The 17,495-nt window shown below is 39.3% G+C and overlaps 1 protein-coding gene across 2 annotated transcripts in view; it reads left to right on the forward strand.

The window, feature by feature from the left end:
- LOC136632020 (phospholipase A2 inhibitor and Ly6/PLAUR domain-containing protein-like) overlaps positions 1-12,595 on the forward strand; it is a 35,435-nt gene extending 22,840 nt beyond the window's left edge. For both annotated transcript variants that reach the window (XM_066606560.1, XM_066606561.1), the window contains one exon: positions 11,988-12,595. In XM_066606560.1, the coding sequence (XP_066462657.1) occupies positions 11,988-12,178 (191 nt within the window). In that variant the 3' untranslated portion in view covers positions 12,179-12,595. The remainder of the gene's footprint in view (positions 1-11,987) is intronic.
- The last annotated feature ends 4,900 nt before the right edge of the window (positions 12,596-17,495 follow it).

Raw genomic sequence — 17,495 nt, forward strand, 5'->3', positions numbered from 1 at the left:
TTCAAAATTTTGCCAAGTTGAAACTATGTGTATACACTGAGACAGTGCCAATGATATTTTGTAGGAAAGGGTGGATGCCGGACATTTGGTTCCCTGTCAAACCCCATGACGATTTAACTTTCATCCATCTTCACTTATAACAAGTTGAAGGTTGCTGACAAAACTTCAAAAAGAACAACATCTTTCAAATTCTTGGCACATGATAAATTGTTCCTAGAAGATACATTAGGGAAATTCTAATCATTCAGTTAAAAGGCACTAATCACCAGATCATGTTCCCTTAAGAGCAGGACATCTGTACAATGCGCTATGGAATCTGAACTACTGGACACATTAACACCCTTAAAATGGAATCTTAGAATAGCAGTCAGTGGGTTAGTAGACAGAAGCAATCTTCCCAAGCTCCTTAGAAACAATTATTTTACTGAAAGTTATGAAGAAGTTAAAGTGATTTTACCAAGATTACAAATTATTTCCTATCCCCTGGATAGGGGATAACTCGCTGATCAGTGGTGGTCTCACCGCCGAGTCCCTGCCAATCTAGAGAATGGGACTCCCGTATCTTGCTCTCCTGCAACTCTGGGGTTCGCTTCTTCCCCTGTAGTAAAATCACTGTGAATGACTCACTGGCCGAATATGTGTGGTCGGCCCTCCATTCATTTCAATGGGGGGGAGGGAAATACCTTAGCGGGTGAGACACTTAGGTATTCAGCAGTCTCACAGTCTGCTCCTCATTGTGGCGGGTGCAGTAACCCTGCAGTGAAGAAGATAGGGGACATGGGACTCACGTTCTTAAGATTGGCAAGGGTCCAACAGTCACTTGGTTTTTAGTTCTGCTAATTCAGTGATTTCTCTCTCAGTGTCCTGTTGGCAGCCACCTCTACGTGGGATGATTGTCGCTAGAATTCTCTATTTCCAGCAGTAATTCGGGTGATAATTGCCCTGAGTAAAGATACCTTTAGTCATTCAACTCTTTTTAGATCTCCTGAATGTGTAAGGGGGCTGACAGAGAGGGAGAGCATGTTTTATAACCTATTATGAAGCTCCTAATTGTGCTCCATTTATCTAAAGGGACCTTTTCCAACCATTCACTTGAATTAGCTCCAATGCCAGACGTTGGCTATGAACAAGAGTGGCACTATGTCTGGAAGACCCCTTTTCCTAACCCTGAAAAAACCGACTTTAAGTCACATTGATATAATGAAGTCCTAAGAAGGTGCTCCTCCAAGTTCAAAAAGAGAACAATACAAGTAAAAGAGGACTCACCTGGTGTTAACAGCTAAGCCTAAAGATAGACCAGCTGTCACTCCTGTAGTCCCCGTGAGTCGACAGTATATGTAATCCTTAGACCTTACACGTCCACAAATGGGGAGAGCATCAGAGAGAATACAAAATTCTCAGGGAAATTTCGGAGAGGAAGAAGCGGATAACAAATAGTAAAAAATCCTGCACTCAGGAAGGTCCATGGAAGCGTAATTACATATATAAGTAAGGAAAACGTTCACTTACTTGGGGAACGGGGTCTAATGTACAATAGACCCCCATAATAGGATTCCCACAGGTAGAGGAATAACCAGTGGAGCAGGTGATTCCAATATAAATTATTTAATGATGCCAAATACCGTAAGGTAAGACAGACAATTAGAGCTTACAGAACCATATGCAATGTATTTTGGGGTCCACACCCTTTCTTAAGCATAAATAGAGCATCTATTGTAACATTAGAACCCCTAGTAAGTAAACATTTTCTTATTTATAAATGAAATTAACCTCCTATGAATCTTCCTGAGTATGGGACTTTTTACTATTTTGTTGTCTGTTTCCTTCCCCAACATCCTTTCCCCGCCAATTGTAGCCCATAACATCCCCCTCCTGTCAGATGATGCACCATCCAGTCTGTCAAGGCTCCTGTAACTGCTGCTCATAGACGGATATGTCCCTAGTTATTAAAGGGACCCTCCCCTACTGAAGGCTGCCTGAGCAATTAGTTTCATAGGATTCTGCAAAGATGCTATTGTACCCTGACTCCTGGTTTCACCCATGCCTGATTCACCCAACTTGCCTATCCTCTCCTGTCCACACCTCAGCTTGTACTTTAATCACAATATATCGGTTCGCTGCCTGCCCTGACCTTCTGCTTACTGTATCTCACACAAGGGCTCAGCCTTTCCTGATCTCAGCTTTATATATCGACTATGTTCTTGCCTGTTCATCTGGTGCTTTTGACTTGTCCATGTCAGCTGCCACTGAACCACAACTACTCTTGGGGTAATGATCTATGAGTCCTTGCAGCAAAGATCAGATCAGATCCCAATTGGAGGGGTTAAAGGGTGAAAACCAGAGATCCCGTAGGTGCTTCTCTTAGGAGTAGCTCAAACTCAAGTCGATCAGTGACAGGGTAGGTCCACACCTGCTACTTAATAGAAGAATATCGGTGCTTGAAATAACATGAATAAAATGGACATCTAGTTAAATAGGGTAATTACTTTTTATGTTTTGTACATCTACCTCAATGCCATAGAAGAGAAGAAACTCTAAATACTAGAACCATAAATTCAGGTGAAAGAATAGGACGTCTCTTGTAAGAAACATTATGTTCCGTACAATAATGGTGCCTGAAGCTAGATATAAGATCTGCTGCAAATGACCTCACCTTACTTACAGCTTCGCAGCTGAACCGCATCATGATAATTATTAGTGGTGGATGCTGCTTGGCTGGAGACAATGATTGCTTATGCTAAGGATCTGCTTCGCATACATAAGCAATTATTATACTCATTGTAAAAAAAACAATCCCTCTTCTAGAAGGAGCTGTTGGCATCAAATGAAACTTTCAAAGTCTTCAAAGTAAGTGATTACAATATCGGAGCAAAAGAGGCAGAAGCCAGTTAGACTTTTTGGGGGAAAAATTCCTTCCCGACTCCCTAATGGGAATCAGACTGTTCCCAGGATCAACCCCTAATAGTTCCTACCTGCCTGCATACCCAGATTAACAATTAACCTAAGATTTATATCCTGTAATATCCTTCCCCTCCAGAAAGACATCAAGTCCCCTTTTAAACTCCTCTATAGATTTTGCCATCACCACTTCCTCAGGCAGAGAGTTTCACAGTCGCACTGCTCTTACAGTAAAGAACCCTTTTCTGTGTTGGCGATGAAACCTGCTTTCTTCTAGACATAGCGATGACCTCTTGTTACCGTCACAGTCCTGGGTATAAACAGATCATTGGAGAGATCCTTGTATTGTCCCCTCATGTATTTATACATGGTTATTTGGTCGCCCCCTAGCTGTCTTTTTCCCAGGGTAAATAATCCCAATTTGGAGCCCCTCTGGGTATTCCAGTCCCTTCATTCCATGTATTAGTTTAGTTGCCCTTCTTTGAACCCCCTCCAGCACTGTAACATCTTTCCTAAGCACCGGTGACCAGAACTGTACGCAGTATTCCATGTGAGGCCTGACAAGTGCCTTATATAGTGGGAGGATAATGTTCTCGTCACTCGCCCCTATACCTCTTTTAATGCACCCCAAGACTTTATTAGCTTTTGCAGCAGCTGACTGGCAGTGATTGCTCCAGTTAAATCTACAATCCACTAGTACCTCCAGGTCCTTTTCCATATCACTTTTCCCTAGCAGTACCCCATTTAGTGTATATTGGTGACATCCGTTTCTCCTGCCCATGTGTATAACCTTACATTTATCAACATTGAACTTCATTTGCCATTTTACTGCCCAACCCCCAGCTTATCTAGGTCCGTTATATTCTTGTACACTTGAGCAGTATTATAGTAGCTATATTCTTGTACATAAGGCCCAGTATTATAGTAGTTATATTCTTGTACATAGGGGGCAGTATTATAGTAGTTATATTCTTGTACATAGGGGGCAGTATTATAGTAGTTATATTCTTGTACATAGGAGGCAGTATTATATTAGTTATATTCTTGTACATAAGGGGCAGTATTATAGTAGTTATATTCTTGTACATAGGAGCAGTATTATAGTAGCTATATTCTTGTACATAGGGGGCAGTATTATAGTAGTTATATTCCTGTACATAGGGGGCAGTATTATAGTAGTTATATTATTGTACATAGGGGGGCAATATTATAGTAGTTATATTCTTGTACATAGGAGGCAGTATTATAGTAGTTATATTCTTGTACATAGGAGGCAGTATTATAGTAGTTATATTCTTGTACATAGGGGCAGTATTATAGTAGTTATATTCTTGTACATAGGAGGCAGTACTATAGTAGTTATATTCCTGTACATAGGGGGCAGTATTATAGTAGTTATATTATTGTATATAGGGGGGCAATATTATAGTAGTTATATTCTTGTACATAGGAGGCAGTATTATAGTAGTTATATTCTTGTACATAGGAGGCAGTATTATAGTAGTTATATTCTTGTACATAGGGGGACAGTATTATAATAGTTATATTCTTGTACATAGGGGGCAGTATTATAGTAGTTATATTCTTGTACATAGGGGGCAGTATTATAGTAGTTATATTCTTGTGCATAGGGGCAGTATTATAGTGGTTATATTCTTGTACATAGGAGCAGTATTATAGTAGTTATATTCTTGTATATAGGAGGCAGTATTATAGTACTTATATTCTTGTACATGGGGGGCAGTATTATAGTAGTTATATTCTTGTACATGGGATGCAGTATTATAGTAGTAATATTCTTGTACATAGGAGCAGTATTATAGTAGTTATTTTCTTATACATAGGAGCAGTATTATAGTAGTTATTTTCTTATACATAGGAGGGCAGTATTATAGTAGTTATATTCTTGGATATAGGGGCAGTATTATAGTAGTTATATTCTTGTACATAGGAGGGCAGTATTATAGTAGTTATATTCTTGTACATAGGGGGACAGTATTATAGTAGTTATATTATTGTACATAGGGGGGCAGTATTATAGTAGTTATATTCTTGTACATAGGAGGCAGTATTATAGTAGTTATATTCTTGTACATAGAGGGCAGTATTATAGTATTTATATTCTTGTACATAGGGGGCAGTATTATAGTAGTTATATTCTTGTATATAGGGGGCAGTATTATAGTAGTTATATTCTTGTACATAGGGGCAGTATTGTAGTAGTTATATTCATGTACATAGGGGGCAGTATTATAGTAGTTATATTCTTGTACATAGGAGGCAGTATTATAGTAGTTATATTCTTGTACATAGGAGGCAGTATTATAGTAGTTATATTCTTGTACATAGGAGGCAGTATTATAGTAGTTATATTCTTGTACATAGGGGCAGTATTGTAGTAGTTATATTCTGGTACATAGGAGACAGTATTATAGTAGTTATATTCTTGTGCATAGGGGCAGTATTATATTAGTTATATTCTTGTACATAGCGGGCAGTATTATAGTAGTTATATTCTTGTATATAGGAAGCAGTGTTATAGTAGTTATATTCTTGTACATAGGGGGCAGTATTATATTAGTTATATTCTTGTACATAGGGGGCAGTATTATAGTAGTTATATTATTGTATATAGGAGGCAGTGTTATAGTAGTTATATTGTTGTACATAGCGGGCAGTAATATAGTAGTTATATTCTTGTACATAGGCAGCAGTATTATAGTAGTTATATTCTTGTACATAGGAGGTAGTATTATAGTAGTTATATTCTTGTACATAGGGGAAGTATTATAGTAGTTATATTCTTGTGCATAGGGTGCAGTATTATAGTAGTTATTTTCTTGTACATAGGGGCAGTATTATAGTAGTTATATTCTTGTACATAGGGGGCAGTATTATAGTAGTTATATTCTTGTACATGGGATTCAGTATTATAGTAGTTATATTTTTGTACATAGGGGGCAGTATTATATTAGTTATATTCTTGTACATTGGGGGCAATATTATAGTAGTTATATTCTTGTACATGGGATGCAGTATTATAGTAGTTATATTCTTGTACATAGGGGGCAGTATTATAGTAGATATATTCTTGTACATAGGAGCAGTATTATAGTAGTTATTTTCTTGTACATAGGAGGGCAGTATTATAGTAGTTATATTCTTGTACATTGGAGGCAGTATTATAGTAGTTATATTCCTGTACATAGGGGGACAGTATTATAATAGTTATATTCTTGTACATGGGATGCAGTATTATAGTAGTTATATTCTTGTGCATAGGGGGCAGTATTATAGTAGTTATATTCTTGTACATAGGGGGCAGTAATATACTAGTTATACTCTTGTACATAGGCAGCAGTATTATAGTAGTTATATTCTTGTACATAGGAGGTAGTTTTATAGTAGTTATATTCTTGTACATAGGGGCAGTGTTACAGTAGTTATATTCTTGTACATAGGAGACAGTATTATAGTAGTTATATTTTTGTACATAGGGGGCAGTATTATAGTAGCTATATTCTTGTACATAGGGGCAGTATTATAGTAGTTATATTCTTGTATATAGGAGGCAGTGTTATTGTAGTTATATTCTTGTACATAGCGGGCAGTAATATACTAGTTATACTCTTGTACATAGGCAGCAGTATTATAGTAGTTATATTCTTGTACATAGGAGGTAGTTTTATAGTAGTTATATTCTTGTACATAGGGGCAGTGTTACAGTAGTTATATTCTTGTACATAGGAGACAGTATTATAGTAGTTATATTTTTGTACATAGGGGGCAGTATTATAGTAGCTATATTCTTGTACATAGGGGCAGTATTATAGTAGTTATATTCTTGTACATGGGGGGCAGTATTATAGTAGTTATATTCTTGTACATGGGATGCAGTATTATAGTAGTTATATTCTTGTGCATAGGGGGCAGTATTATAGTAGTTATATTCTTGTACATCGGGGCAGTATTATAGTAGTTATATTCTTGTACATAGGGGGCAGTAGTATAGTAGTTATATTCTTGTACATAGGGGGCAGTATTATAGTAGTTATATTCTTGTACATGGGATGCAGTATTATAGTAGATATATTTTTGTACATAGGGGGCAGTATTATAGTAGCTATATTCTTGTACATAGGGGGCAGTATTACGGTAGTTATATTCTTGTACATGGGGGGTAGTATTGTAGTAGTTATATTCTTGTACATAGGAGCAGTATTATAGTAGCTATTTTCTTGTACATAGGAGGGCAGTATTATAGTAGTTATATTCTTGTACATAGGAGGCAGTATTATAGTAGTTATATTCCTGTACATAGGGGGACAGTATTATAATAGTTATATTCTTGTACGTAGGAGGCAGTATTATAGTAGTTATATTCTTGTACATAGGGGCAGTATTATAGTAGTTATATTCTTGTGCATAGGGGCAGTATTATAGTAGTTATATTCTAGTACATAGGGGCAGTATTATAGTAGTTATATTCTTGTATATAGGAGGCAGTGTTATAGTAGTTATATTCTTGTACATAGCGGGCAGTAATATAGTAGTTATATTCTTGTACATAGGCAGCAGTATTATAGTAGTTATATTTTTGTACATAGGAGGTAGTATTATAGTAGTTATATTCTTGTACATAGGGGCAGTATTATAGTAGTTATATTCTTGTACATAGGCAGCAGTATTATAGTAGTTATATTTTTGTACATAGGAGGCAGTATTATAGTAGTTATATTCTTGTACATAGGGGCTGTATTATAGTAGTTATATTCTTGTACATAGGGGCAGTATTATAGTAGTTATATTCTTGTACATAGGAGACAGTATTATATGTTATATTCTTGTGCATAGGGTGCAGTATTATAGTAGTTTTATTCTTGTACATAGGGGCAGTGTTATAGTAGTTATATTCTTGTACATAGGGGGCAGTATTATAGTAGTTATATTCTTGTACATAGGGGGCAGTATTATAGTAGTTATATTCTTGTACATGGGATGCAGTATTATAGTAGTTATATTTTTGTACATAGGGGGCAGTATTATAGTAGCTATATTCTTGTACATAGGGGGCAGTATTACGGTAGTAATATTCTTGTACATAGAAGCAGTATTATAGAATTTATATTCTTGTACATGGGGAGTAGTATTATAGTAGTTATATTCTTGAACTTATGAGCTGTTTTTTAGTAGTTATATTCTTATACAGAGGGGCAGTTTTAGTTATATTCGTGCTCACTAATACGAGTATAGCAGTTTATATAATCTTGACTGTATAGACCTTTGAACCAAAGTATTGTTCAGCATGATTTGAGGAATCAGCAATGCCTGTGGTTTCACCTGTCTGTTATTAACACAATGATTTATTATTCTACATTCATTAGGCTTCTTTATGTTCTTTAGTTTTCTTACAAAAGAGTTTTACAGAAGACAGTATTACTTATTATGTGTTATACTTCATAGTACAATATAACCATTGTACAATAATCACAGGATACAATTGAAGCCTGCAATGTATGGAGGATGTTCCCCTAGTATGACAGGAAACAAAAAACAAATGTTTAACTGAACTTCCTTAGTTACTACAGAGGGGTATTTTTTTCTTATAAACTGTACATGGTATTTGGAGCATTCATTGTAATATAAAATAAATGCATTGCACTAGTAAAGCTTCGGATGAGAAGTGTGATTTCCATTGCACAGCTCCACCTACTGGGAAGGGTGATAACTAGTCTCTTTAGTTTCATTGAGGTTTTCATTCAACCAAGTCATGGTACATCTAGGAGTGATTTTTGGCTCCCACTACTTCATACAGATGTAGCAAATGTAAATCAAATGTTTGTTGCGTCGTGTGGTACAATGAATATTTGCACGCAATTTGTCCGCTACAATACAAAGCAGATGTGAAACCATGCTACACAAATAGTAATATGAATGTAAGTGTGCCTCACGTGATCTTATGACGCTTGCCACATTTATAAAGGTGGGGCCAGAATAACGTTGTGCTGGTTCCTATAAACAATAACTCACCATAATCTGGTCACCGGTGGAGCAGTCGTACTTACCATTATTTTTAGTTTATTTTCTTCTGGATGCCTTTATAAACTATTATCCACGTACAAAATAACAGCAGCCTAAGCCAGTCAGAACTAGATCAGAAATTCGGTATTATTGAACCTTGTCACTACCGGAAGTTAGGGGTGGTGACAAGGTAACAGCTATCAAATCATTTAGTAACACCCCCAGGCTGGGAGCGACGGCAGGGGCACCGGGAGACACTGGCGACTGTACTAGTTGTGGGCAGTGTAATCATCCAAGTGCCATCCTGACACCCTAGGAAGAGGACCACGGCAAGACTGGGTGGGTGGCTGAGGCAGACGCACAGCGGATAGCAACTGTAAGTTAGTGCGGCAATTGACAGGCAAGACGCAGCTCACAGCTGCCACAGCAGCTGCAAAAAACTGGCCGGCTGGAGCACTCACGGAGCGCAGGGACAGCTGCAGCATCGGTAGTGATTTTTGGCAGCCCTGGCAGGGTGGGGGTTAGTTTACCAGTTAGGCTTATATTTTTAGCTGTAAAGGCTTCTACATTTACAGCAAATAATGTAAGCCTAAATGGAAAATGAACCCCTAACCCTCCAGGGCTGCCAAAAATCACTACCAATGCTGCAGCTAGGACCCTAAAGAACCTTACTGCATTCACCCAATTGGAAGCCTGGGGTGTGATGTGGGCATTCATGCATCTAAGCCCTGTCAAACGCCTAGCTTCCTGGTGGTGACAAGATACAATAATACCCAGAAATTCATCATTCAGGAAATGTGTTTTCCAGTTTTTCTGTAGGCAAACTCTGTTAAAGCGTTTAGATCAATTAAACTTTGATAAACAGTACTGCGATAGCATTTAATTGAGTCTAACCAATTGTCTTCTATGTTGATGTTATGTGTTTGTGCATACTATAGACAGTTGGAGAAGAAAATATCCTGTTCTCTCAATGTGCAGTGTATAGAGGATATATAACAGCAGGTTCCTCAAACCAGCTTAGAGAGAACTGAGAGTTAGACATGCCTATCAATGCAATACATATCACTTTTTTCATATGATAGGAGGGGGGTAGCGAGGTGCAAAAAAACCCCATGCTACACAAGGTGCCATCAAGCCTAGGGCATACAATGCGCCTGTAGATATTCTAACAAATGCAGCCTTAGTATAGCAGTTTTAGGCACTAGTGTGGAGCCTTGGGTCTGGAGAGTAGTTGGGAGGAAGCCAGAGGTTGTCAACAGGTAGTCACAGTTTGCAGTACGTATGGAGGAGGTGGGTAGGGTAGTCAGAAGAGAAGCCAGAAGTCAGTTATGGAAGGTCTCGGTTGGCAATACAGATGGAGAAGGTGGGTAGCGCAGTGGGAAAAGCAAACCAGAAGTCAGTATGAGGAGATCTTGTAGAAATAGCAGAGGAACACTGCTGTGGAGCTTGATCAAATGGTGCTATGGAGCAGAATATATAATGGTTACACTTCATCTTCTCTACAGAAGCTTTTTTTGTCTTTAGTAGCATGTTGTAGCTTGTAGCAGTTGCTACAGTAAATAGATCTTGATTGTAGAATTAGTGATAGAAAATCTAGAAATTTTTCAACAAAAGTATTAATTAAGGAAAATTTAAAATAGGATTGCAACATGGAAGCTCTTAACCTTTCCTTGGAAAACCATACAAACACACCCTTCATAATTACTATACTAGACAATTTCTTACATGTGTAATGATAAATTCTTATGACTTACACTGCATACCTGTATTTACAACCTCGACTTTCATATCTATTACTGCCTTCAGTAATGGATGACCTTGGGCTTCACCCCTGCTTAAAAGAAAAGTATTACCTTATTATTACTACTAATCTCTTATGTTGATTATACATTTTTTACTTGGCAAGCAGAAACCTCGGTACCTGCTGCCACCAAATCTTGCTGCAGGTTTTTTTGCAGACACTCGAGGGTTTTTGGCCAACTGTCTCCTCAGGAATCTGGTTGCAGCCGGTGATGGCTTCCTCTTTCTGGCACGTCCAGGTAGTGAAGCCAGTGTTCTTCTAACTTTGAAGTTCTGAACTGCTTCCAACTGTACCTCTAGGAATATTCAGTTCCTTTGCTATTTTGTGATATCCTTTTCTTTGTTTGTACATGGAAATGACCTTTTAACTTTTTGGACCACTCTCTTACATATTTCTAACATGCAATAAAATATCACAGCCACCAAAGCCCTAAATATTCAAGGCATTTATGTGTTTTATGTCAAGCTCACCCGATGCAATTAATTAAACGCTTAATTAGTTGCATCAGGTGTGTTTGAGACAATACCTGATGTACAAACGTGTGCTGTTATGAGAGATTTTATTGAGGGTGTTGAATAATTTAGAGACTGCAGTACACATTAAAAATAGCATTTCATTACTTTTATTTGCAAACAGCTAAAAGTTTGTACATTTGGCAAATAAACCTAATTTGCAATGAGGGTTGAATAATTTTAATTGCAACGGTAGCTGCTGGTTGTTCTCCCGGTGTATACATCAAAAGCTGAAAAGTGACTAAAGTGTCAGCCTGTTGTGAGAGTTGAGTAGTTTAAAGGTTTTTTCAAGTTATTACTTTTACAGTTTCGGGCTCCCCAGTGCTCAAAACTATATAAAAGTGATAGACTCACTGTGGTGCTGGACTGCCGTTTCGGGAGTCCCTTGCCACAGCATTTGACAGGTAATGCCAGCAGGCCTGGCGAAGTCCCTGACGGCCTCCCATTGGCTGTGGCAGTCGTGTGGAAAAACAATCCACGTCACTGCTGCCACCGAAGTTAATAAAAGACTGGAGCGGCAGCAGGAGAGTAGAGCTCAGCGAGAGGTGAGTATGTAAGTTTTTTTTATTTTATTACATACTCCATCTCCTCACTACCACCAATGTTGGGGTTCTCAGAAAACCCCCTTTAATGTTGCACAATCATTTTCTGTCCCTATATTTCCACTTTTCCTTTTTTTCCACTTTTTACGGCCCCTCAGCTCATGGGGTGTATATATAATGATAATTATTGTCTAATACTGTGTTATCTTGCAGGGGCTACCATCACAGTGGCTGGTTGTGCTTCTGAGAGCATGGAGAAATCTCATGGGGTAACTGCCTTCCGTGGATCTAGAGTCACCATACGTGATCTGAAGAATGGAAACAGTGGAAAGTCTTTGAGATACAACCCAATTTTGCCACCATTCCTGGCTATGCTAACCATCCTATCAAAATATTCACAATAGTACAAATGTTGACTTGCGTGACTCTTCATTGCATTGTCTGTGTCCTAAGGACCTTACTTATATAAATGTGGGGATACAGTATGATTCAGTGTTCTTCATGAAAAGCCAAGAGCTTCATGAAGGACCTAGAAACCAAGATTTCACATTCCTTATTTCTGTAGAACCATATCTCAGAATGTTGTCTTCTTCTAAGACCCACAAACACCATTGAGCTGTTTGATATAATTCACTCTACCAGTACTACAGTCGACGAGCCAATTACTACTGGCAGAGGATTTGTATTCCTATTACTATGTATGTATTGATCAGAACCCGTACCATTTATTTATATCCAGACACTGAAAACCTAATGTGATACATTTATATGTCATATATTTTATGTTCTGCACTGCTTTTTCATTAAAAGACTAATCATTATTATGGTATTACTGGACTTTGTAGATGTATTAGTGCTAAGTTTGTCATCATAACTTGTATTTGTGTATTTTGGTGTATGAAATCTTCTTTTGGACTCCAGGGAAGCCTATGAGGCAATCAACATGGGCGATTAAATATGGAAAACCCCTGTTAAGGTGCCCAGAGAAAGGTAAATGGTCATTAAACCTCCCAATAGCATTACATAGCTTTGATAAGGTTAGATACATTGGTTGATACGGTTCTCCACAGTGCCGGCCCTAGGTTTAATGTCACTCTATGCAGAATTTATTTGTGCAAATGTAAAGCGTATGTGGATCCAATGTACTATACAATGGTTTGGTTTAGGGCCGAATCCAGAGACAACACCTGAGGAACCACAGTCTTTATCCTTTAATCCCACCATCCGGATCTGTGTGGTCCCCAGGCCATTACTCTGGAAGTCGTCCCAGTAATCTGGCAGCTGACATTAGTACAGAGCAAAGTGCAGTATCTGAGAGTGTGAACAGGAGCGTAGTCAGATACTCCAGGTTGGGGCAGGCAACGCAACTTCAGAACATAGAGCAAGCTGGAGGTCAAGATACACAGATTAGGTTTAGTATGGTATTACAAGCCAGAGGTCAAGGCAGGCACCAGAGAGAACTGTGACAGTATAATTTACGGATTGGGTCCCGTGTCCATCATCCTCCTCACTTTAGTGTTACTACACCCCTGCAGTCAAGAGGAGACTGAATGGAGTGCTGGTTGCACAAGCACGTTAATGCTCCATTCACTTTCAATGGGTCTACGAGCGCAAGCGCTTGGTTATTTCCATCAGCCCCATTTAGTTTAATGGTGCGTTGATCGTGATGCTCAGCCAGCTTCATTCATTCTGCAAACCCCCGCAGTAAGAGGCATTAGAGGACATGAGATCCCCAATCTTAAGATCGGCAGGGGCCTCATCAGTGCAGCCCCCATGATCAGTAAGTTAACCTCTATCCTGCGAATAGGGGATCACTTATAATCTTGGTACAACCCCTTTAATATAGTATGTTAGGCTGAAAGAAGACAATGTCCTTCTAGTTCAGCCTATTGCCACCCCCCCACCCCCACCCTTGTTGATCCAGAGGAAGGCAAAAGAAAAACCCAATAAGGCAGAAGCCAATTTAGCCCATTTGGGGGGAAAAAATCCTTCTGGACTCCATAATGGCAGTCAGAATAATCCCTGGATCAACGTTGATTAACGGTAGGAGCCCTCTTTATTGTCAGAAGTGGTGTGTCAAAAATAATCTTGCTCCTCCTGTGATCCAAACAGAGAATATACCAATGCTAATCCAAGAGCGATTTACATTTTTTTCCATTGCTTATTGTACCTTGTAATAAACTGGAGACAGCCATCCGGAAACCTCATTTGTGGTTGCAGTGTTTGCTTGTGGTCGGCGTCATGTGCCGCTTGGTAAACTAGTTAAACTATTTTGCTGGGATAACCTCGACCCACAAACCATTTTGCAGGATCTCCGACCTGGGACTTAAAACCCCTGTGGTCTGAAGAGTTAGGTTTTGCTTTCAAAAATACATGGTGAGAATGGAAGCTTGAGAACTGTAACAAGTTTTTGCTGGTTGTGGACTTCCTAAATAATGAAGAATGAATGGTTTTACTGTCAACCGCTAGTCGTAAATCCAAATATTCCACCGCAGTCTCTGAAATGAAGTGTGTCAAGTGTATATTCTGTACATTGTTGTTTAAACACGAAATAAAATCAACACCTCCTCTCTTGTCTCTTGCCATAGTGCAAAATGTCAATAAAATAAAAACTATTTAACATTTTTTCTGAAGGAACCGTGATGTATACATGCACTCCCGCTGCCACCAACCCCATAAGTGGGGCCCAACATGCACCCATCACAGCGCCAGACACCTGACCGAAAAATGTGCCACTGAAAATTAAAGTCTTGTGACATAAAGTCAAGTAATTCAATCGAAAATGAGTCCTGCATACAGTCTGTATGTGACTGTAGATCCAGAAAGTAAGAGATAGCTGGCATACTAAGACTATAGGAGATGTTAGAATGTAATGACGCCATGTCACATGTGACCAGCAGAAAATCAGATGGAAGAGTCAGTGCATCAAGATGCACAGAATCATGAAGATGGTAGTTGGAGAATCAGAGGCAGTCAGAAAAATCTACTGTATATATACGTAAACATGCACACTATATGCTAGTTCTACACAGTGATAGTGATTACAGTGCTGTTACCTCCAGTGATCACAGGTCTTCTGTAATTGGAGTCATCACTTTTGGTTTTTATATCAAGGCATAACCCACCAGGAATACTGCTTTCATGATGACTTGCCTCTTTCAATCCTGTTACTACCCACTCCTCCAAAAGTAATAGTGCCCCTTCTCTTACTGTCCACACAGTAATAATGCCCCCTCTAGTCCCACACAATAATAATGCCGCTTCCGTAGCACCAGAAAGTAATACTGTCACCTCTGTGAACCCATTTAGTTATACTGCTCCTTTTGTTTCCCACCACAAGTTATAGTGCCCACCTTTGTGGCTCACCACTAGTCATAGTGCCCCTTCTAGCCCATGTAATTTACAGTACCTGCTTTCTAACCTCAGGAACTATCTCCTCTATTGACATCACCACTTGTAGCTTCTCTCCATCTCTTGTAAACACTCTACAAGGAGCTAGTAAAGGAGATGGAGGTATAATGTGCACAGGGTGGGCAGCATCAGCATGGGCTATGTGAGCAAAAGACATAATCCTGCTGATATTACTGTGGGAGGTTAGAGAGCGGTGACTTTTGGCACAAGAACATGGTGTGGGGCCACTGATCCCCAGGTCACCCTCTCCCTCTAAACCTCTGTTCAGCCAAACCAGAAGGTGGCATATCTGCCCCTGGTACATAGTAACTCACCAGCAGAATGATAATGAGTGAAGGTCTGGGGTACAATATGAATGCAAGTTAAGTAATGCAGTGTATCTATAAAGTTGCTTGTGTTTTACATAGACGGGATAAGATAGTCCCACCATAGTACCAAAGATTTCTCTGGTGTGTCCATGGTCTAACACAGGGGTGTCAAACTCATTTTCACAGAGGGCCACATCAGCCTTATGGCTGCCTTCAAAGGGCCAATTCTAATTGTAAGACAGTATAGTAAAAATGAACCCCATAGTGGCCCGATTGGTAATAAGGTCCCCCATAGTGGCCAGTGGCGCACACTATTATACATATATATATATATATACTGTATATACACACAGGCGCAAACTATTATTATACATACATATATATATGTATACACAGTTGCACACTATTCTAAATATATATGCACAGATGCACACTGTTCTACTCATATACGCACACTAACATACATATATACACACAGACACACACTATTCTACATATATACACGCACGCACACTATTCTACATATATACGCACAGACGCACACCATTCTGCACATATATACGCACAGACGTACACCATTCTGCATATATACGCACAGACGCACACCATTGTACACATATACGCACAGGCGCACACCATTGTACACATATACGCGCAGACACACACCATTGTACACATATACGCACACTATTCTACACATATAGCACAAACGCACACTATCATACAAATATACGTACACACACACACACACACACATATATATACATATACACACACACACATACACACACACAGGTGCACATACATATATTACATATACACATACATTCGGCCCGCGGGTCTTGTGTTTGACACCTGTGCCCTAGGATATAAGTCATTATTATTATTGGCCTGGATTTCTGCTGCGGTTTTTAGAGGCGAATCCACAAGGAGAAAATCCGAGCTGAACTGTGCGATCTAAACATACTGTTATAGGTGTGTAGTGAGAGGGTTCCTTTAGACTGTAAGCTCTTAGGAGCAGGACCTCACTTGTCACGTCAGTGTATTGTAAGCCTTGATTGGCAGGAATCCTCTCCGTATTATAAGATATAATATTACATTGTAAGCCTTAACCTCTTAATGACCAGACACATTGCTGCCCTGATCATCATCACAGCTTGCTAGGGGCCCATTCACACAGGTGTATATTCATATCTGGGCTGGCTGTGTATTTTACAGACGCACACGGACACATTATAACTCATCAGGCTACTCATACATGGATGTTGTTACGCAGACAAATGGTCCGTGTGAGAAGAATTGGAGCTAACTCGCACACAGCCGTCTAAATGCGCTCTTAATTTATGGTATTTTTTGCTATTTCTTTTACCATTTTTAATATATACACAGACGCACACCATTCTGAATATATACGCACAGACGCACACTATTCTACATATATACACACAGACGTACGCTATTCTACATATACGCACAGACGCACACTAAAATACTACATATATACGCACAGACGCACACTATTCTACATATATACGCACAGACGTACACTATTCTACATATATACGCACAGACGCACACTATTCTACATATATATGCACAGACGCACACTATTCTACATATATACGCACAGACGTACACTATTCTACATATATACGCACAGACGCTTCTAGATTTTTTACACCATCTGTATCCATACGGTCATAAAGTCATTGAGAGGTAAGGTCCGTCTCCCTAGATTGTAAGCTCCTCGGGGCAGGATTATGTGCAGCACTAAGCAGGAGGGTAGATGAGATCCAGGGTGACATCCGATCGCCACATTTGGGGTCAGGAAGGAATTATTTTTCCCCCTGAGACTAAGCTCTCCGGGGGTTTTCTTCGCCTTCCTCTGGATCTTTGGGGTGTGGCTCCTAACTCCGGACCCCAGAATAATGCTAAGTGCTATATATGACAAGTGCTGAATGCTCACACTATGGGGGTCACACCAGCGCTGGGTTGTTCTGTT

The sequence above is a fragment of the Eleutherodactylus coqui genome, chromosome 6 (genome assembly GCF_035609145.1).
Source record: "Eleutherodactylus coqui strain aEleCoq1 chromosome 6, aEleCoq1.hap1, whole genome shotgun sequence".
In the NCBI taxonomy this organism is placed as follows: domain Eukaryota; kingdom Metazoa; phylum Chordata; class Amphibia; order Anura; family Eleutherodactylidae; genus Eleutherodactylus; species Eleutherodactylus coqui.